The sequence below is a fragment of the Cnephaeus nilssonii genome (assembly GCF_951640355.1).
Source record: "Cnephaeus nilssonii genome assembly, chromosome: 15".
Taxonomy (NCBI): domain Eukaryota; kingdom Metazoa; phylum Chordata; class Mammalia; order Chiroptera; family Vespertilionidae; genus Cnephaeus; species Cnephaeus nilssonii.
The window spans coordinates 14,501,542-14,516,817 of NC_137086.1; the positions used below are offsets into that span (position 1 = coordinate 14,501,542).

A 15,276-nucleotide genomic window follows, 5' to 3' on the forward strand; every position below is an offset into this window, starting at 1 on the left:
GAGAGGAGCCCAGGGCCAGCCACAGAGCAGGCATGGGCCTTGAATCCCCTGTGCCTCGCCATTCCCGAATCTTCCCTGGTGACTCAGCAGGCCTTCTAGAACTCAGGGGCCCAAACCGCGGCCCTTCCCTGACCCCAAACAACACAAAATACCCAGAACCTTGAGCCCAATGACTTAAAGCCCCCAAGGCCACAGATGGGGTCTTGACAGCCTGGGGGTCCCTGCCGAACGCTAGGGCAGCCCTGACCCCCCTACATAGGAAGAGGCCTGGAGGGTGAGCCTTGTGGCTCCTGACCACCCAGAACACTCAGGCAACCCGGGACAGCCACAGCCCATCGCCAGGAAAGCCCTGGGCCGCTGCAGCCCCGTTGTAGCCCCGGGACGCGCACTTACTTTATATACGTGTTGGCGTTTCCGTCCGGGAAGACGTATGGGTGCTTCTTCCGGAAGACGTGGCCCACTCGGCTGCAGGGGACGATCTCCAGGCTGCCCCCACACATCCACACTCGGAAGGACATTTCTGCAAGACAGCCATGCCTCCCGTCACAGCTCTGCCTCGAGGGGGTGGGCGGGCACAGGAAGGCAGCTTGGAGGCACCAGGCAACGCCAGGTCCGAGGAGGTGGCGAGGGCCCGCTGCACCCCGCCGAGGGTGCGGACTAACAGCCGTGCGCTCCACGGGCTGGGCAATCTGATTCCCCATCCACAAGTGGGGATGCTAATAACCCACACCTGGGAGAGTGGTGTGCGCTAACTGGGGACGGTGGCCTGCGTGGAGGAGGAGCATGTATCTCAATCAGCCCGGGAGCATGTGCAGGGCGGGCTGCGAGGCCTTAGTCTGGAGAACAGAAGCCTTGTGGCCAGGAGAGCGCTGCTTTTGGACACGTGGAAGGTTTCAGTGTGGAAGACATTGAACTCCCTCACAGGACCCCAGAGGGCTAGAACCAGGGCCAAGGAGAAAGAATTTCCATTGGAGAAAATGGGAGAATTTGCTGACAGTCAAGATCCAGATAGAAGTGGCTGTCCCAGAGTTAGGGGTTCCCGCACTTCCACAGGCCAGCAAACCGCACGGCCTGGGGTGCAAGAGAGAGGACCGGCCCATTCCAGCAGGCACCTCCCACACCCACAGTGCAGTTCTCTTCGCTCCCCCCCTCTCCCCCGTTCCGGCTCTCTGTCTCCCTTTGTTCCAACTACCCAAGCAGGTGCCTGGACCTCTTCTTTATCCTGATCCTCATCTGCTTTCTCACTCACAGTCCTCAGCCGCCCTTTACCTGTCTGTCCCCTACTGCCCCCTGCTGTGTCTCCCTGGAAAAGCTACTGGTTTGCAGACAAGACTTCCTACCTTGCCACCTTCTCCCCACCCGCCCAGGTGCTGCCCCAAGTGCTGCCGGATGGGCTACCGCACATTCCCAGGGAGCCAGGGTTTCCCTCAATCAGGGACAATGTGCACATTATTAGGATGAAGAAAGGACTTCTCAAGGTTGAATAATGGCAAGAACATGGGGTGGGGAACGGGAAGGGGAGGGGAGGGGAGGGGAGGGGAGGGGAGGGGAGGGGAGGGGAGGGAAGGGAAGGGAAGGGAAGGGCGTGGCTTTGGGGTCAGCAGCCGCGTCAGTGGGGAACCTGCTTGCCCCGGCTGAGGCTGGGTCTCCTACTGTGTCAAGCAACGATCATAAAAATACTCCACAGGGTCGCTGTCGACATGAAATGAAATCTCGAGAATAACTGAAAACTAAGTGCGGTGGGAGGGTCGGCGGCAGTTAGGAAGCCAGTGTCTTTAGCACACGGACCCTGATGGCATCGCCCCCTCTGCCCACGTCCAACTCCCTCCTCCTCACGGGAGGGATTTGAAATTCATGGATCAACGTTTGAGACTTTTACTCTCCATCAAGGTCCCCGGTGCATAGTGATCTGGCATTTGGCGGGGGCACCGTGGGGATCGTGTGCCCCAAGCTGACGCCTGCGGGAGACTAGGAGCAACGAGTGGGCTGAGCTGACTGTCGGCACCCGCCCACCTTGCAGAGAGTGTGCCCGGGGCTGAAGGACTCGTCCAGGGAATTATGTCAGCACACGCGTGAATTTAGTCTCCGAATGTCTTCCCTGAGCAGGTGTGAGGTCTACTGTGCCGCCATGGACGCCTTCCCAGGATCTCAAAACACGGTCTGCTCTCGTTCCTAAAACGGAAAACACTCTCATCCCTCAAAACGAGGGACGGGGGCCTTGCCTACGAGATGTAACCTACACATCCCGTGCCAGCTTTCTCCCCAAAATACGCACACGTTTCCGCTATGGTCTCTTCCTTCCCATGCATTCAAATGAGACATATGTTCCTCCTCATTTGCAAAGTGAGGCCTCACCTCCAACTTGTCTCAATCCTATCCCCTTCGTCCCCTGAAACCTTCCCCTTTCCCTGTGTTCATGTTGCCCAGCATGGAGTTTTTCTCTGAGTCTGCTGATCCCCCTCTGAGTCTGCATCTCACCCTCTGCCCCAGCCATGCACAGGTCCCCGCCTGAGACAGTACTGTCACCTGACCTGGCCCTTCCCCACTTTGGTCTCCCAGCGTTCATTCTTCACTCCAAGGCTCTGAGGGTCTTCCTGACACGGCTTCCTCACCCAACCCCCACTTTCGCTCGACACGAAGGCCTCGCCTCCATCCCGCAGCCCCAGCTCTGCTCGGGCTCCACACCAGCGAGGTGCACTGGACACCATCAGATGCAGTGTCTCCTCCCCCGCCCCAGCCTGCCTCCTCTCCTCCGCCTCCGAACCCGCTCTTCCTGCTCCTCGTTTCCTGTCTGCTTTTACCTAAATCTTCAGAGCCTCTCAGTTCTGCACACATCGGCCACGGGAGGAAAATGACCCCTTCGTGTACCTCTGGCTGGGTTTTGTTCCGGCCTCCCTCCCGTGGCAGCTTGTTAGTCACCCCAACATCCCAACGGCCTCTGGGGCGCGCACCTGGGCACGGGCTTTAGCGAGCAGCCCTGATAAGGAACAGGGCAGCCTGCTTTCACTCTGCTCTCCAATCGGGGAAAAGGGTGACTTTTCATCAGACTCAGGGGTTCTTCTGAGACGAGGCCATTTCCCGCCCCTCGAGCCACCGAGCCTGGGAAGGGTGAGGCTGGAAGGAAGGCTGGAGGGATAAACCATTCCAGCGGGCCCCACACCATCTCCTCTAACAAACGCTGCTCCTCGCACGGAGCCTGAAGGGGAAGCGGAGGCCCTGCTTCTAATTAATCTTCCCAGGGAGCTGGCAGTGGGATCACTTCCCATTGCTGCTGTAACAAATTACTACGCTCACCTCGTGTGTGGGTGTGCTTGGGCCTCTGCGGAGAGCCTCCCAAGGCCGAAATAAAAAAATCAAGGTGTAGGATCCTGCTCCTGTCTGGGGGCCTGAAAAAGAACCTGCCTCCAAGCTCATCCTGGCTGTTCACAGAGCTTAGTTCCTTGCGGGTGTGGGGCTGAGGGTCCCTCTTCCTTGCTGGCTGTAGGCCAGGAACTCCTACGTCCACGCTTCCCCCTCCTCCTGCAAGCCAGCAGTGGCCAAATCAGCCTCTCTCATGCTGCCCACATCTCCTCTGCCTTCTCCTGTTCCATCGCTTCTTCCTCCAACTGAAGAACGTTCTCTGCTTCTGAGGGCTCACGTGATTAGACTGGGCCCCTGGATAATCCAGGATCATCTCCCAACGTCACGGTCAGCAGCCTTCATCACATGTGCCCAGTCCCTTTTGTTGTGGGAGGTGAAGTCCTGCCAGGTTCTAGGTGACACGATGCCCTCCTTGCCCCAGCTTTGGCCAACCCTCTTCTCCGTGGGGCCTTGACCTTGGCCCCTGTCCTCGCTGAGCCTACATTTCCCAGTGGTAGCGAGAATCCTGCTGAGCCAGCTGAAAGAGAATCCCCCACCCTTGTAATTTCCACCCACCGACCCCCTCCCTATCTCCTGTTCTTGGATTCAGAGTTGACCCATCTCCCTACCTTACTGACAGTCTTGGCACCTGCTGTGAGAGTCCTGAGTGAAGTCTTCCTAACCATTTGAACAAGGCTCCGAGCCACTCTTTCTTCTGCACAGGGGTTGGGAGTGGGTATCTTTTGGGGCAAGTCATTCTCCCACCACTGCCTCCACTTTAAAGACTTGGAAAGAGGCTCAGTGAAGCAAAGTACCTGCTCCAAGGACACGGCCAGGAACGACTAGAGGACTCAATCCCTGGCCCATCCGATCCTGCAGCCCATGTTCATACACGCAGTGTGTGTGCCAAGCCTACACACCCTGACACCCTGATGTCCTCGACTACATTCTAAGGGCGGGGGGGTGGGTGGTAGCTCCTCTCCAAGCCTCACCGTGTCTCTTTCCTCAGCACTATCTTTGTATTTGCTATGCTTTAGAAACCCCCCATTCTAAATCCAGGAATCCCATGCTCACCCTTCATATATGTGCTAAGGCCTCCTCTTTTTTTTTTTAAATGTGCAACTCCCACCTACACACACACACACACACACACACACTCACACACACACCTCACTGAGCAACAGCTTCCAGTGACAAAAAGCTAAAAATGAGGTGCGGCTGGAAGTGAGTAGATAGGCCAGTGGTCGGCAAACTCATTCATCAACAGAGCCAAATATCAACAGTACAACGATTGAAATTTCTTTTGAGAGCCAAATTTTTTAAACTTAAACTTCTAACGCCACTTCTTCAAAATAGACTCGCCCAGGCCATGGTATTTTGTGGAAGAGCCACAATCAAGGGGCCAAAGAGCCACATGTGGCTCGCGAGCCGCAGTTTGCCGACCACGGAGATAGGCTATGGTCCTGTGTTATGTAAATTGGAGTCTAAGCATGCAATTTCAATGCAAAACAACTGGGGGGAAAAGGCTAAAAGCCACCTTGCCCTAAAGCCTGCTCCTATGCTAAACTGCAGGTGTAATTATCAAAACTATTCAGCCCCCCTTGGAAACACTTTGTGGGAATAGGCACCGAGCTCAGGCTGAGTGAGGGCATGGGGCCGGTTTTCTGATGGCAGCTGAGGCTGCTTCCAGCAGATGCAAGTGAGATGGGCGGGCAAGGGCAGCGTGCCACTGAGGACCCGGGAGGTCACCCTGGCCAGAGCCTTTCTCAGGAATCTCATGGATTCTGTGCTGTGAACTACAGTCAGTGCCAAAGAGGCAAACACGCCTGGCACACACAGCGCTCCCCCTCCTTGGAAAGGAAGCACCTGCACCCGCTGTTGTTCTTTTTCTCCGTGGGCTCCGTTTCATGCAATGGGACCTGTTCTGCATGGAGCCTCACAGACGTGACATAGGTTGACCTTCCCGCCCTGATTCCTCTTCCCGGTCTCTTGCTTTTGAGCAGAGAGAGCAGATTCCACTGTCCGGGCCTTGAGGACGAGAAGCTGGATGAATGTTCTTGCCTTGTTCCAAGTTTAGCAGGAGGCAGGGCGGCAGGCACCGATGAGTAAACACAAATGCCTGGGAGCGCTCAGTGGCAGGGCGAAGAGGAGACCGGGTGCTAGGGGCACAGAGCAGGGGTGGTGGGGAGGGGGCGAGAGAGGAGGCAGGGAAGGCGTCCAAGTCCTGGGGTAGGCGCCCAGTGCTGTGCTCCTCAGCTTGGGGGGAAGGGGCTAGGTCGCTGGAGTCTGATCACGTCAGGGCAGAGCCTCTGGACTGAAGGCTGGAGGGGTGGACAAGGCCAAGGAGGGGCGGACAAGGCCAAGGAGGGGCCCAGCTGAGGAGCGTGGGCCTCGTCCTTAGGACAACAAGCAGACAGTTGGTGGCTGCTAGGCCTGGGAGGGTGGCTGAGATCTGTATCTCGGAGAGAGCACTTAGACAGGCGTGTGGGAGGATGGCTTTGAGGGGAGACTAGAGGTGGGGGACATTCAGGAGTACTGCGGATGAAGAGGGGAATGGATGTGAATGATGGTGGGGGGGAGGTCAGGTCTCGGGACTTGGTGAGCTGCCTGGTCGGTCCTCAGCATCCACTTGGTCCCTGGAGCAATTCCCTGGTGGCCTCCACCCTCCCAGCAACTGCTCCCTTCTCTGGCGCCCCACCGGGCCTTCCCCTCAAGGACTCGCCACACCCTGGCGTGGAACCCGCTTCACTCTCACACGCAGCCTCCTCCACATCTCAACACCATCTCTGCTTGCAGCTGAAGCCTCATCACCCTCCCACCCCCTCAGACCCCTGCTCACCACCCCATCCTGCACGGACTCTCCCCAATGCCCACCTTCATGTACTCAGGTGCCTGGCTACCCTCACCCACAGCACTGACGCCGTCCACACGCTGGAGCCACCATGGGAAAAGCACTGCATTTCCTGGCATACACAGCGCTAAGCAAAAGAAAGCCAAGTGCTGGCGGCCGGCTGTTAGCACTGTGGAATGCTGGGAGGGGAGACCACGACGTGTCCCTGCGACAGCTGTCTGCACCGCCCTTTCTGTGATGGAGTGCAGGCTGTCAGAAGCCCCTCCCTGCTTCCCCCTTTGATTCAGCCCCAGATAATGCAACCACAGGAGATCGCCATTTGATTTGAGCAGATGTGTGTCAACATTGCTGTACAGAGAAGGTCCTGGTGGGTGGGACCCCATGTGCCATCATTAAAAATCACGTGTTCTCTGAGTCCAAATGGGGCTGCCCCGTGGAAGAAGGAACACACTCATGTTGTGAGGTTCCAAAGGGCACGAGCCCCGACAGACAAAAGCGAGAGGGAGACGGGCTGCGGCGTAGAAGAATTTTCTAGTGCTTCAACACAAAAATTCTCAGCAACGGAACATGCTGAATTGGGAAGCAGCGGCCGCGTCACCGTAGGCAGCATCTGAGCAGGGATCGACGACTGCTTGCTGTCAAAGTGTCGCAGAAAGAATCCACTCCGAGGCTGGGGGGAAAGGCTAGCGCTCGTCACTAAGGGTGGTGAGAGGGGCTCTGAGCATCAGGACCTCGGCCGGCTCCGCCCAGAAAGAGGGAACTCCCATCCCCATTGAGAACAACAAGGGTGGGCCTGGCGTTAAGTCCTCCTGGGCCGGTGCCCGCAGATCTGACCCCAAGCCCCACCGGAGGTCCCTTCGTGTTCCAGGGCTGGGTCCAAGACGGGGCGTCAGTGTGGTTGGGGGTGTTGGGGCTTTCTGCTTTGTTTGCCAAGCTTCCCATCTGGCCCCCGTGCGGCAGGAGACAGACTCTTCTGATGGATCTCCCCGCCCTGCCCAGTTTGGGAGAACAGATGCGGTGGGTCAAGCCAACAGCCATAAATTCCCGGGAAATAACTCTTAGTGACTGAGGAAGGTGCCATAAAACACTCTGGAGGCAGGGACAGGAGAAAACAATGGCAGAGGACAATGCACCAGATTACTGCTAAATGCCTGGAGAGCCCCATGCATCATTCTCCTGGCCTCTGCCCCGGCTCAGGGGGGCCCGTGCCAAACACGGTGCCCGGTGCCCAGGGAGGAGACGGGCCCCCAGCACGACGGGCCTCTTCCTCTTCCCTTCCCGAGTTCCCGAGGCCTCCGCTGTGGCAGACACTATACTAAGCACCCCGACAGCTGAGAACAAAACAGACCCAAATCCCCGCCCGTGTGCAGCTCATATTCTAGTCATCTCTTAGGTCTCCCTGCTGGAAGGAAGGAAGGAAGGAAGGAAGGAAGGAAGGAAGGAAGGAAGGAAGGAAGGAAGGAAGGAAGGAAGGAAGGAAGGAAGGGAAGCTAACATTTCTTATGCCCGTGTGCTGTGGTGGTGCCTGGGTTTTTATAGACTTGCCTCAATGGATTTTCACAGTGACCCCAAGAAGCACCCCAACATGATGCTTTAAATACACAAGGAAACTGGAAGGCCACTCAGTGTCATCCACCAGACGGAATGGGCCTCTGAGCGCTCTTTCTGCAAACGGCAGCCCTCACCACGGCGGCTGCACCTGGCCCGCTGCTGGCACAGTTTTGGAACCTTAACCCAGCCCCTCCACCCACCCCGTTCTCTGCACTGAAAGATAAGGACAAGTGGCCCCCAGAGTTTCTGTAGCCATCACCCCAGAGCCTCCTCATTAACCCAGTGCCGAGTGCTCTACGCCTAGAGCAGCCAACAGATGTGATCCAGATGTTTCCAGTGTCACTGTCTAGCCAGCTCTTCATTCTTTCTCTCCAGTCTCATTGCAACTCCAAATTCTCAAGTTCCGTGTTCCCAACTCATGCCCGCCTCTGGCCCTTGGCATTCCTCTCTGGTTTTCTTGGCTTTTGCATCTCAACTTCCCCTTAAGGGTCTGCCTGGTCCTCAACATCCACGTGGTCCCATGCAGCAATTCCCTGATTGCCTCCACCCTCCCAGCAGCCGCTCCCTTCTCTGGTGCCCCACACAGCCTCCCCCCAAAGGAGTAATGTAGTCCCCGTTCCCTGACCCTTTTCCCAGGCACATGTGGTCCCAGGACACACATTCCCCACCCCAGCTCCAGGGCACAGAGGCAGTAACTCACCAAAGTTCTCCCCACCCCAGATGTCCATGTCCATGTCATACTTTCCCAGGTAATTGAACCAGGATTTGTCCATCACGAAGAGCCCTCCGGCTATGATGGGAGTCCTGTGCATAGAGAAGGAGACGACGGAGCATCACCTCTGGGAGGGGACCGTTTGTTACGTTCTTCTGCCCTAGCCACCCAGAACTCCAGGCCATTTTCTTACCATTTTTGCTCCTCTTCGGGGAGGCCAACGTTTTCCATCTCACCTAACACATGAACTTGCTCCTGAGGTTTTCCCTTTGATTATAAATCTCCTGACCTGGCAGACAGGCTAACTCACTCATCAGCACACCTGTCATGGGAGACCAGGGCTCGCTGAACCCCGGCTGCTCTGAGGGCCGCCTGCACTGGCCTCCCCCAGGCCCTGCCCAGCATGGCTCTCTGGGGAGCTCACTATTGGGTACGGGGGCCGTGGGCCACTGACCAGGCAGAGAAGGGCTGAGGCAGCAACTGTCAACAGCGCGTCCATTTCTTGAGACTGAGCTCCTCTCCCTTTCCCTCTGTTATGAGTTATGTCCCCCTAAAAGTCGCGTTGGGGTCTTAACCCCAGTACCTCAGAAGGTGATCTTATTTGGAGAAAGGGTCTTTACAGAGGTAAGCAAATTAAAATGAAGTCATTAGGGTGGTCACACTGGGGCCTGGAAGAGAGAATGTAGATCGGGACAAGTCTCCCTCAGCCGCACCCAGCCAGTCACGTCCTCACACAAAACAGAGCAGGTGTGTTTGCTGCTCAGCCGCAGTGGCCCTGCCTCAGTGTCAGCCTCCCCTTACTGCAGTGGCTGACTCCGCCTTCCTGGGCGGCTCCCTCCTGGCCCGAAGGGACCCTTTCTCCTATCAGAGGCTCAAACAGAACCCTTTGGGACCCTCCCGTGCTTAGCAGAAAGCACAAGTACATCATGACATGTCTGTCAATGGACAACCTTGGGCAACTCCCAGCACAGGTCTCCACCACCCCATCTCCTTAACAGACGTTTCCATGAGGACAGAAACCTCCTAGAATGAGGGCAGACGTGGCACTGGCCTGGCAAAGGGCTCTCTTGGTCTCTGCCCAATCTTTTGAGCATCGAATGCTGCACACCTCCCTCTACCATGGGACAGCGGGAAGGAGCAGGAGGGAATGAATCAGCCCCCCCACCCTGGCCCTGACTTACCTAATGGGCTCCGAGGGGTCCAGGCGCTGAGCCTTCTGTTCTGGGGAGAGCTGCTCCCATTGGAAGTGGAGGCTCCAGTCAAACCCTAAAACACAGCACCCACTCGGCTGACCTGGTCTCTCGGGTGGACCTGCAGAGCTCGCGCGTTCTGTCCCTGTTCTTGAAGGGCCTGCATGTACCCAGTTCCCCGGGGAAGCGGGTCCCAGGGATACCCAGCCTCCCCCCGCTGAGCAGAGGCAGTCGCCTCGGCCCATTTCCCTTTCACCGCCTCCTTCTCTTTTCTTCTGCCTCCTGCCTCTCTGCTCCTTCTCTGCAGTTAGCGATGAAGGGTAGAGGGTGCAGGGGGAGATGTAACAGAGCCCAAAGGGGACAAGATGGTCAGCTGTGGGATGTGGCCCTTGGCCAGGAGCCTCGGGAAGGTGGAACAGGAGGTGTGGAGGGGCCGAATCACCTGAAGTTGGTCTTGGGGTGGGGGCCGCACTAGGTCTGGGTGTGAGGCCAGAGCTGGAGCAGAGCTTGTGGGTTGGGAGCGGCCTGCCCCTCCCCTGTGGTAAGGGCCACGTGGGAGCTCCTGACATTACAGGATGCAGGCTGGACGGTCCAGACAAGCCACGAGGAGGCAAGTTTTCCCCCCTCTCCCCCTCGACAGCAATGACCATGACCTGGAGGAACAGAAAGTGCCCCGGGAGAAGGCATCAGCGCACTCACCCCCCCTGAGCTCCGTGGCCGACTCGATGTAGCTGAAGGTGTCCAGGTTGATGATATCGATCACGGGGCACACCACCCGCGTGTAGTCCTGCCAAACAACAGACCCGCGCTCAGCGTGCGGTGTGGCGGGAATCGGGGAGCTTGGCAGGGCCTCCCCCTGGCAGTGCCAGAGACTGGTTCGGGGGCCTTGACCAAACACTTTCCTCCCTGTGTCTCAATGGTCTCATCTGTGAAATGGGGCACCGGACACTGTGACCTCTCTAGTTCCGATGCCGAGAGTGCTAGGACTCCTGGCACAGTGGCCACCCATGCACAGTGGAGACAGGTGCAGCGGAGGCTGGCTGAGGAAGGGGACATCAGCAGGGGGCTCCAGAAGTCCTTCACCATCAGGGGGCACTCAGGAGGCGGAGGACACAGTCAGCTGGGAAGCTGACCTCCAGCCTGCAGCCCCACGGAGCAGCCTCACCCCTGGGAACCTCCTGGAATTTCCAAATACTTTCGTTCTATGCCTATGTCTCTAGGCAAGAGGATGACTAGCGTTTCCAGAGATTCCTAACTTCAGTTGTCGCCTGTGATGCTCCCGAATCTGTACCTCCAGCCCCGACTTCCCTCCTCGCCTCCAGACTCGGGTCCGGGGTGTGGGGAGCCACCGCCATGTGGATTACACACAGCCTGGTGGTGGTGGCTTCATCATCACCTCCCCCACTGTGCTCCCTTCCCTCGGTTCCCTATTTCTGTCACAGGACCATCACATATCCCACTTCCTCCCAGCACTAAATTCAGAAGATTCATCTCTGCCCATCACCCAAACTGCTCCTCGGAATGACTTCTGCCTCTCCTTGACCCCCTCACACCTGGGCACTGCAATGGACTCCCCTCCCCGCCCCCCTCACCCTTTCCCTTCCAGTCTATAGGCGGCTGACAAAGTCGTATATATGCAAACCTCACTCTGCAGCCCAACAGCTAAAGATTTGTGTTGCCTGGAAGATCAGGTTCAAACTCCTTAGCCTGGCATCCAAAACCATCAAAAACAGGCCTGCATCTAGTGGTCCAGCCTCACTGCTTGCTACTGACCCCAAGCTGCCTGCCCACAGGTATCAAAGTCATCCAGAGGACAGTCTCAAAACCTGCAAGACAAATTTCACTACCTCTCGGGCTGCCAAGGCATTGTATGTATTTTAAATGTTCCCTAGTTCTGAGTGAACACCCTGTAGCTGGTGTGCAGGAGGGGATGCCGGCCCCGTGGGCAGTGAACTAGCTGTGGGCAGGGAGCCTGGATGGCTAACTCGAGCCCAGCAGCCGAGGAGAACCAGACAGGACCCCTTCTCCAACCCTCTGCACCCACACCCCTGGCTGGCACAGGTGGGAACCTCTGTTTCTCTTTGCAGCCATTTAATTTCCTGGTTCAATCTCTCTTCCAAATGAGGCTGTCTTCTTCTTTTAAGGTCAGATTCACCAAGTGCCAGCTTCTCCGTTCACAGATTTAATCTGGCCCTCAGCCTCCATGTGTGACTCATCCTGACAGTGACAAGGAGCCTCTGAGGCCAACCGGCCCACGTGGGAAAAAATGCTCATTTCCAATGCATTGCCTCCACCTCTGGGATGTGCACAGATGCTTCCTTCATGGTTGACACAGCACCTGCCCAGCTGCCACAGTTCTTTGGGGCTCCTCGCAGGCCACTGTCATCATGCATCTCTGTGTGTATGCACACATGCGTACACACACACATGTGCGCGCACACACACACACACACAGAGCCGTCCACACCAATATCTACACACAGACACACCCCTAAAGACATTCTTATGATTTGAATTCTGAAATGTTCTCAGGAGATCAGAGACTGACCTTTTGTGAGGCTGATCAAACCCCCTCATGTTGCCTTTGCTTGCTGAGTTTGGGGAGCTCTGCATCTTCACTAAGTCCTGTATAGACCCTGGTACTGAACAATAAAGGACTAACCTTCCCCAAAGATATAGCTGGCCCTGGCCCAGCGCCTTCGAGGTAACTTCTAAGCCCTTGGGATGTCCTGCCTGTAAGAATATCTCTATTTGCTGGGAGCCTTGGGCTGCACCAGATAGTCTATGCTAACAATGTGATTTAGGATGAGGGCCTTGGCCATGTGGTCCCAACTCAACGTGACTTCTGGAGGTGCCTGGACAGCATGGGGGTGATCAGCCATGTCTGTGTGACTGACCCCCAAGAAAGATCCTGGACACCAAGGCTCAGGTGGGCTTCCTGTTTCGCATGATGCCACACATCCCTGCTGGGAGAAGTAAGTGCTGTGTGTACAGGAGGACTGGGACAGGACAACTGGAAGTTTGTGCCCGGAGCTCTCCGTATGTACCTTTTCCCGTTGCTAATTTTAATCTGTCTTCCTTCACTGTAAGAACATGACTGCAACAGCTTAGTTATATTCCAAGTCTTTCCAGTGAACTCTTGAACCTGAGGGTTCAGTACTTGGAAACTGAAATGCAAAATAAAATGCTGTTTGCTTACCTCATCCATGGGCTTCCCCAGAAGCCACCATGGGCTCTCTGCCCCCAGGGCTGGGACAGGTTCTGGTACACTCTCCCTATAAGTTCTGAGGGGTTCTGTCCCATTATTCCTGTTACAATTTGGTCACAGCATCTGTTTAGAGTCATGGAGACCAGATAAGCAATGAGAGATGTTTCGGGCTAAGTGGTGTGTGGAGCCATGACCTTGAGAAGGGGCTGCAGGAGACTATAAATGACCCATCGAAGCCAGGACACAAATCTCTCTGAGTGATCCTGGGAGGGGAGGTCATATCTGCTCCGCTATTGTATGCCTCAGCCCCAGCCCAGAGCCTGGTGGGCAGCAGGTGTTCAATTGGTGTTGCTAAAAGAAGCCATCTATTAATTCCGGCTGAGGGCACTGTGTCAATGGCTGGCAGCAGCGAAGGTGGGCCAATTACAGCTGAGCAAGATGGCTTCTCCTCCATAGGCTCCCCCTATAGGAGGGACTCTCTGTAAAGATACCCAGACCCATCACCGGTCCCCACCTGCATGGCCCAGGAAGCTGTATCTTTAAGGCTTGGCCCACAGGTAGGTCGAGCAGGCAACTGGTGGAATCCCTGGTAGACCCAGAACTACAGCTCCTCTCTCTCCCCCTCCCCCACTCAAATCCAAGCCCAAGCCCCACCCCTCCCCTGGGAGCCAATGGCCATCAATCCACCACTGCAGTCATACCTCTCATTTCTGCACCCATTCATGTGATTAAAACCACATTGTGAATGGGAAATCAAAAAACTCCTGGAGACTCATTCGCTGGTTTCCTCAACCCGCATTACTGAGCACCCACGGCAGTTTAGGACAAAGATGAGTAAGACCTCACAGTCTAGGGAAGGTGGTGGACAGGTGAGGAGGATTTTACGATGAGGGAGGGGTGGGGGGAGGAGAGGACCCTCAAAAGGTGATGCTGTGACAGGAGACCAGGGCTCCTATTTGGGTTCTGCCATCTAAAATACACATGACCTTTAGCAAATCAGCACACACCGGGGAAGTCTGTTTCTTCGTCTATGAAGCGAGGACAAATCCGTATTTGCAAAACTGTCCTGCCTTCCCAACAGGGCTTTTGGAGCGAATAATTAGGGAGAGCATGCGAAAGGGCTTTGAAGCATATGTAAGCCATTATTTATATCGACTCACCAAATGCTACAGGATTGAAATTTCTTAAAAATCTTTTTTTTTTTTTTTTTTTTAGTAAAAAATATGTAGATAAGGAAGGAGGGAAAAAAAAAGAAGCCTGTATTTTTTTAAAAACACACCAACTTGGTGCTTGTTCCAAGCATCATGTAATTGAAGGGGAGAGAAGGGGAATGGAGATTTTCCATGTGAAAAACACCAGCCCAGGACAGCTTGACAGCTCAGGCCAGCCTCTTTCTTATCTCTTCTCTACTTTTGAAAATCCCAAACCCCAATTACAGCTTAAAACTTCCACTTCCACTCACAAGATCAAATCACGTTTAACGCTGAGACAAGACACAACACCAAGGCACGTGGAAATGCAGGCTGACACTCACCCCCACTCCTTGTCCTGCAAGGGATGACTCGGTGGAACCATTCAGTCAGCAAGAGTCAGGGTCTGGCGGCAAGCTCTGCGGGGGCAGAGCAAGGACCACCGTCCACTGTTTGTCTGACCAGCCCCCTGCTACGAAAGCTTTCGGTCAGACAGGGGTGGGGACCGGGATCTTAGCCTGAGAGGCTAAGCTCAATCTGGGGCCAAATGACTCGCAGGGGAGGAGCCCTAGGTGGCAGCCACACTCACAGGCAGGAAGGAGGCGATGAAGGCTTCCTCTGCCTACAGGGAAGGTGGCCAGTGATGCAGCAATGAGAGCATTTTCCAGAGAGGGCTTCTGAGATGGACTCAGACCCTGGGAATGAAGTCTCAGGAAAGCCAAGTCCCCTAAACACACCTTGCAGGGACAGGTCAGCCTGGGGGATCTTATAGGTCAAACACGAAGTTACCCTATAACCCAGCAATTCCACTCCTTGGTAGACACCCCCAAAGAATTGGAAGCAGGCACTCAAACAAAAACTTGTACCAATGTTTGCAGCAGCACTAGTCACAATAGTACAAAGTGGGAAACAGTGCAAATGCCCATCAGCGGGTGAATGGGTAAACAAAATGTGGTCTATGCTGTGATGATGTGATACAGTAAGAAATATACAATGAGTGGCCAGATTATGATCTCTGAATGCATACTAATCTGGCCACTCAGTGTATATCCTATATAATAAAAGGCTAATATGCAAATTGTCGCCTCTACCAGGAGTTCGACCAGCAGGCAGGCCAGCCAACCGCCCATGTCCCCTCCCCCTGGCCAGGCTGGCCAGACCCCACCCATGCACAAATTCATGCACTGGGCCTCTAATATATATATATATATATATATATATATATATATATATAT

At 55.5% G+C, this 15,276-nt stretch overlaps 1 protein-coding gene across 1 annotated transcript in view; it reads right to left on the reverse strand.

The window, feature by feature from the left end:
• The window catches only part of GALNT14 (polypeptide N-acetylgalactosaminyltransferase 14), a gene marked incomplete at both ends in the record, with an annotated part of 184,068 nt that overhangs the window by 18,722 nt on the left and 150,070 nt on the right, over positions 1-15,276 (reverse strand). Inside the window, 4 exons of the mRNA XM_079792733.1 lie at positions 394-520; positions 8,442-8,545; positions 9,635-9,719; positions 10,343-10,430. Of these exons, the coding sequence (XP_079648859.1) occupies positions 394-520; positions 8,442-8,545; positions 9,635-9,719; positions 10,343-10,430 (404 nt within the window). The remainder of the gene's footprint in view (positions 1-393; positions 521-8,441; positions 8,546-9,634; positions 9,720-10,342; positions 10,431-15,276) is intronic.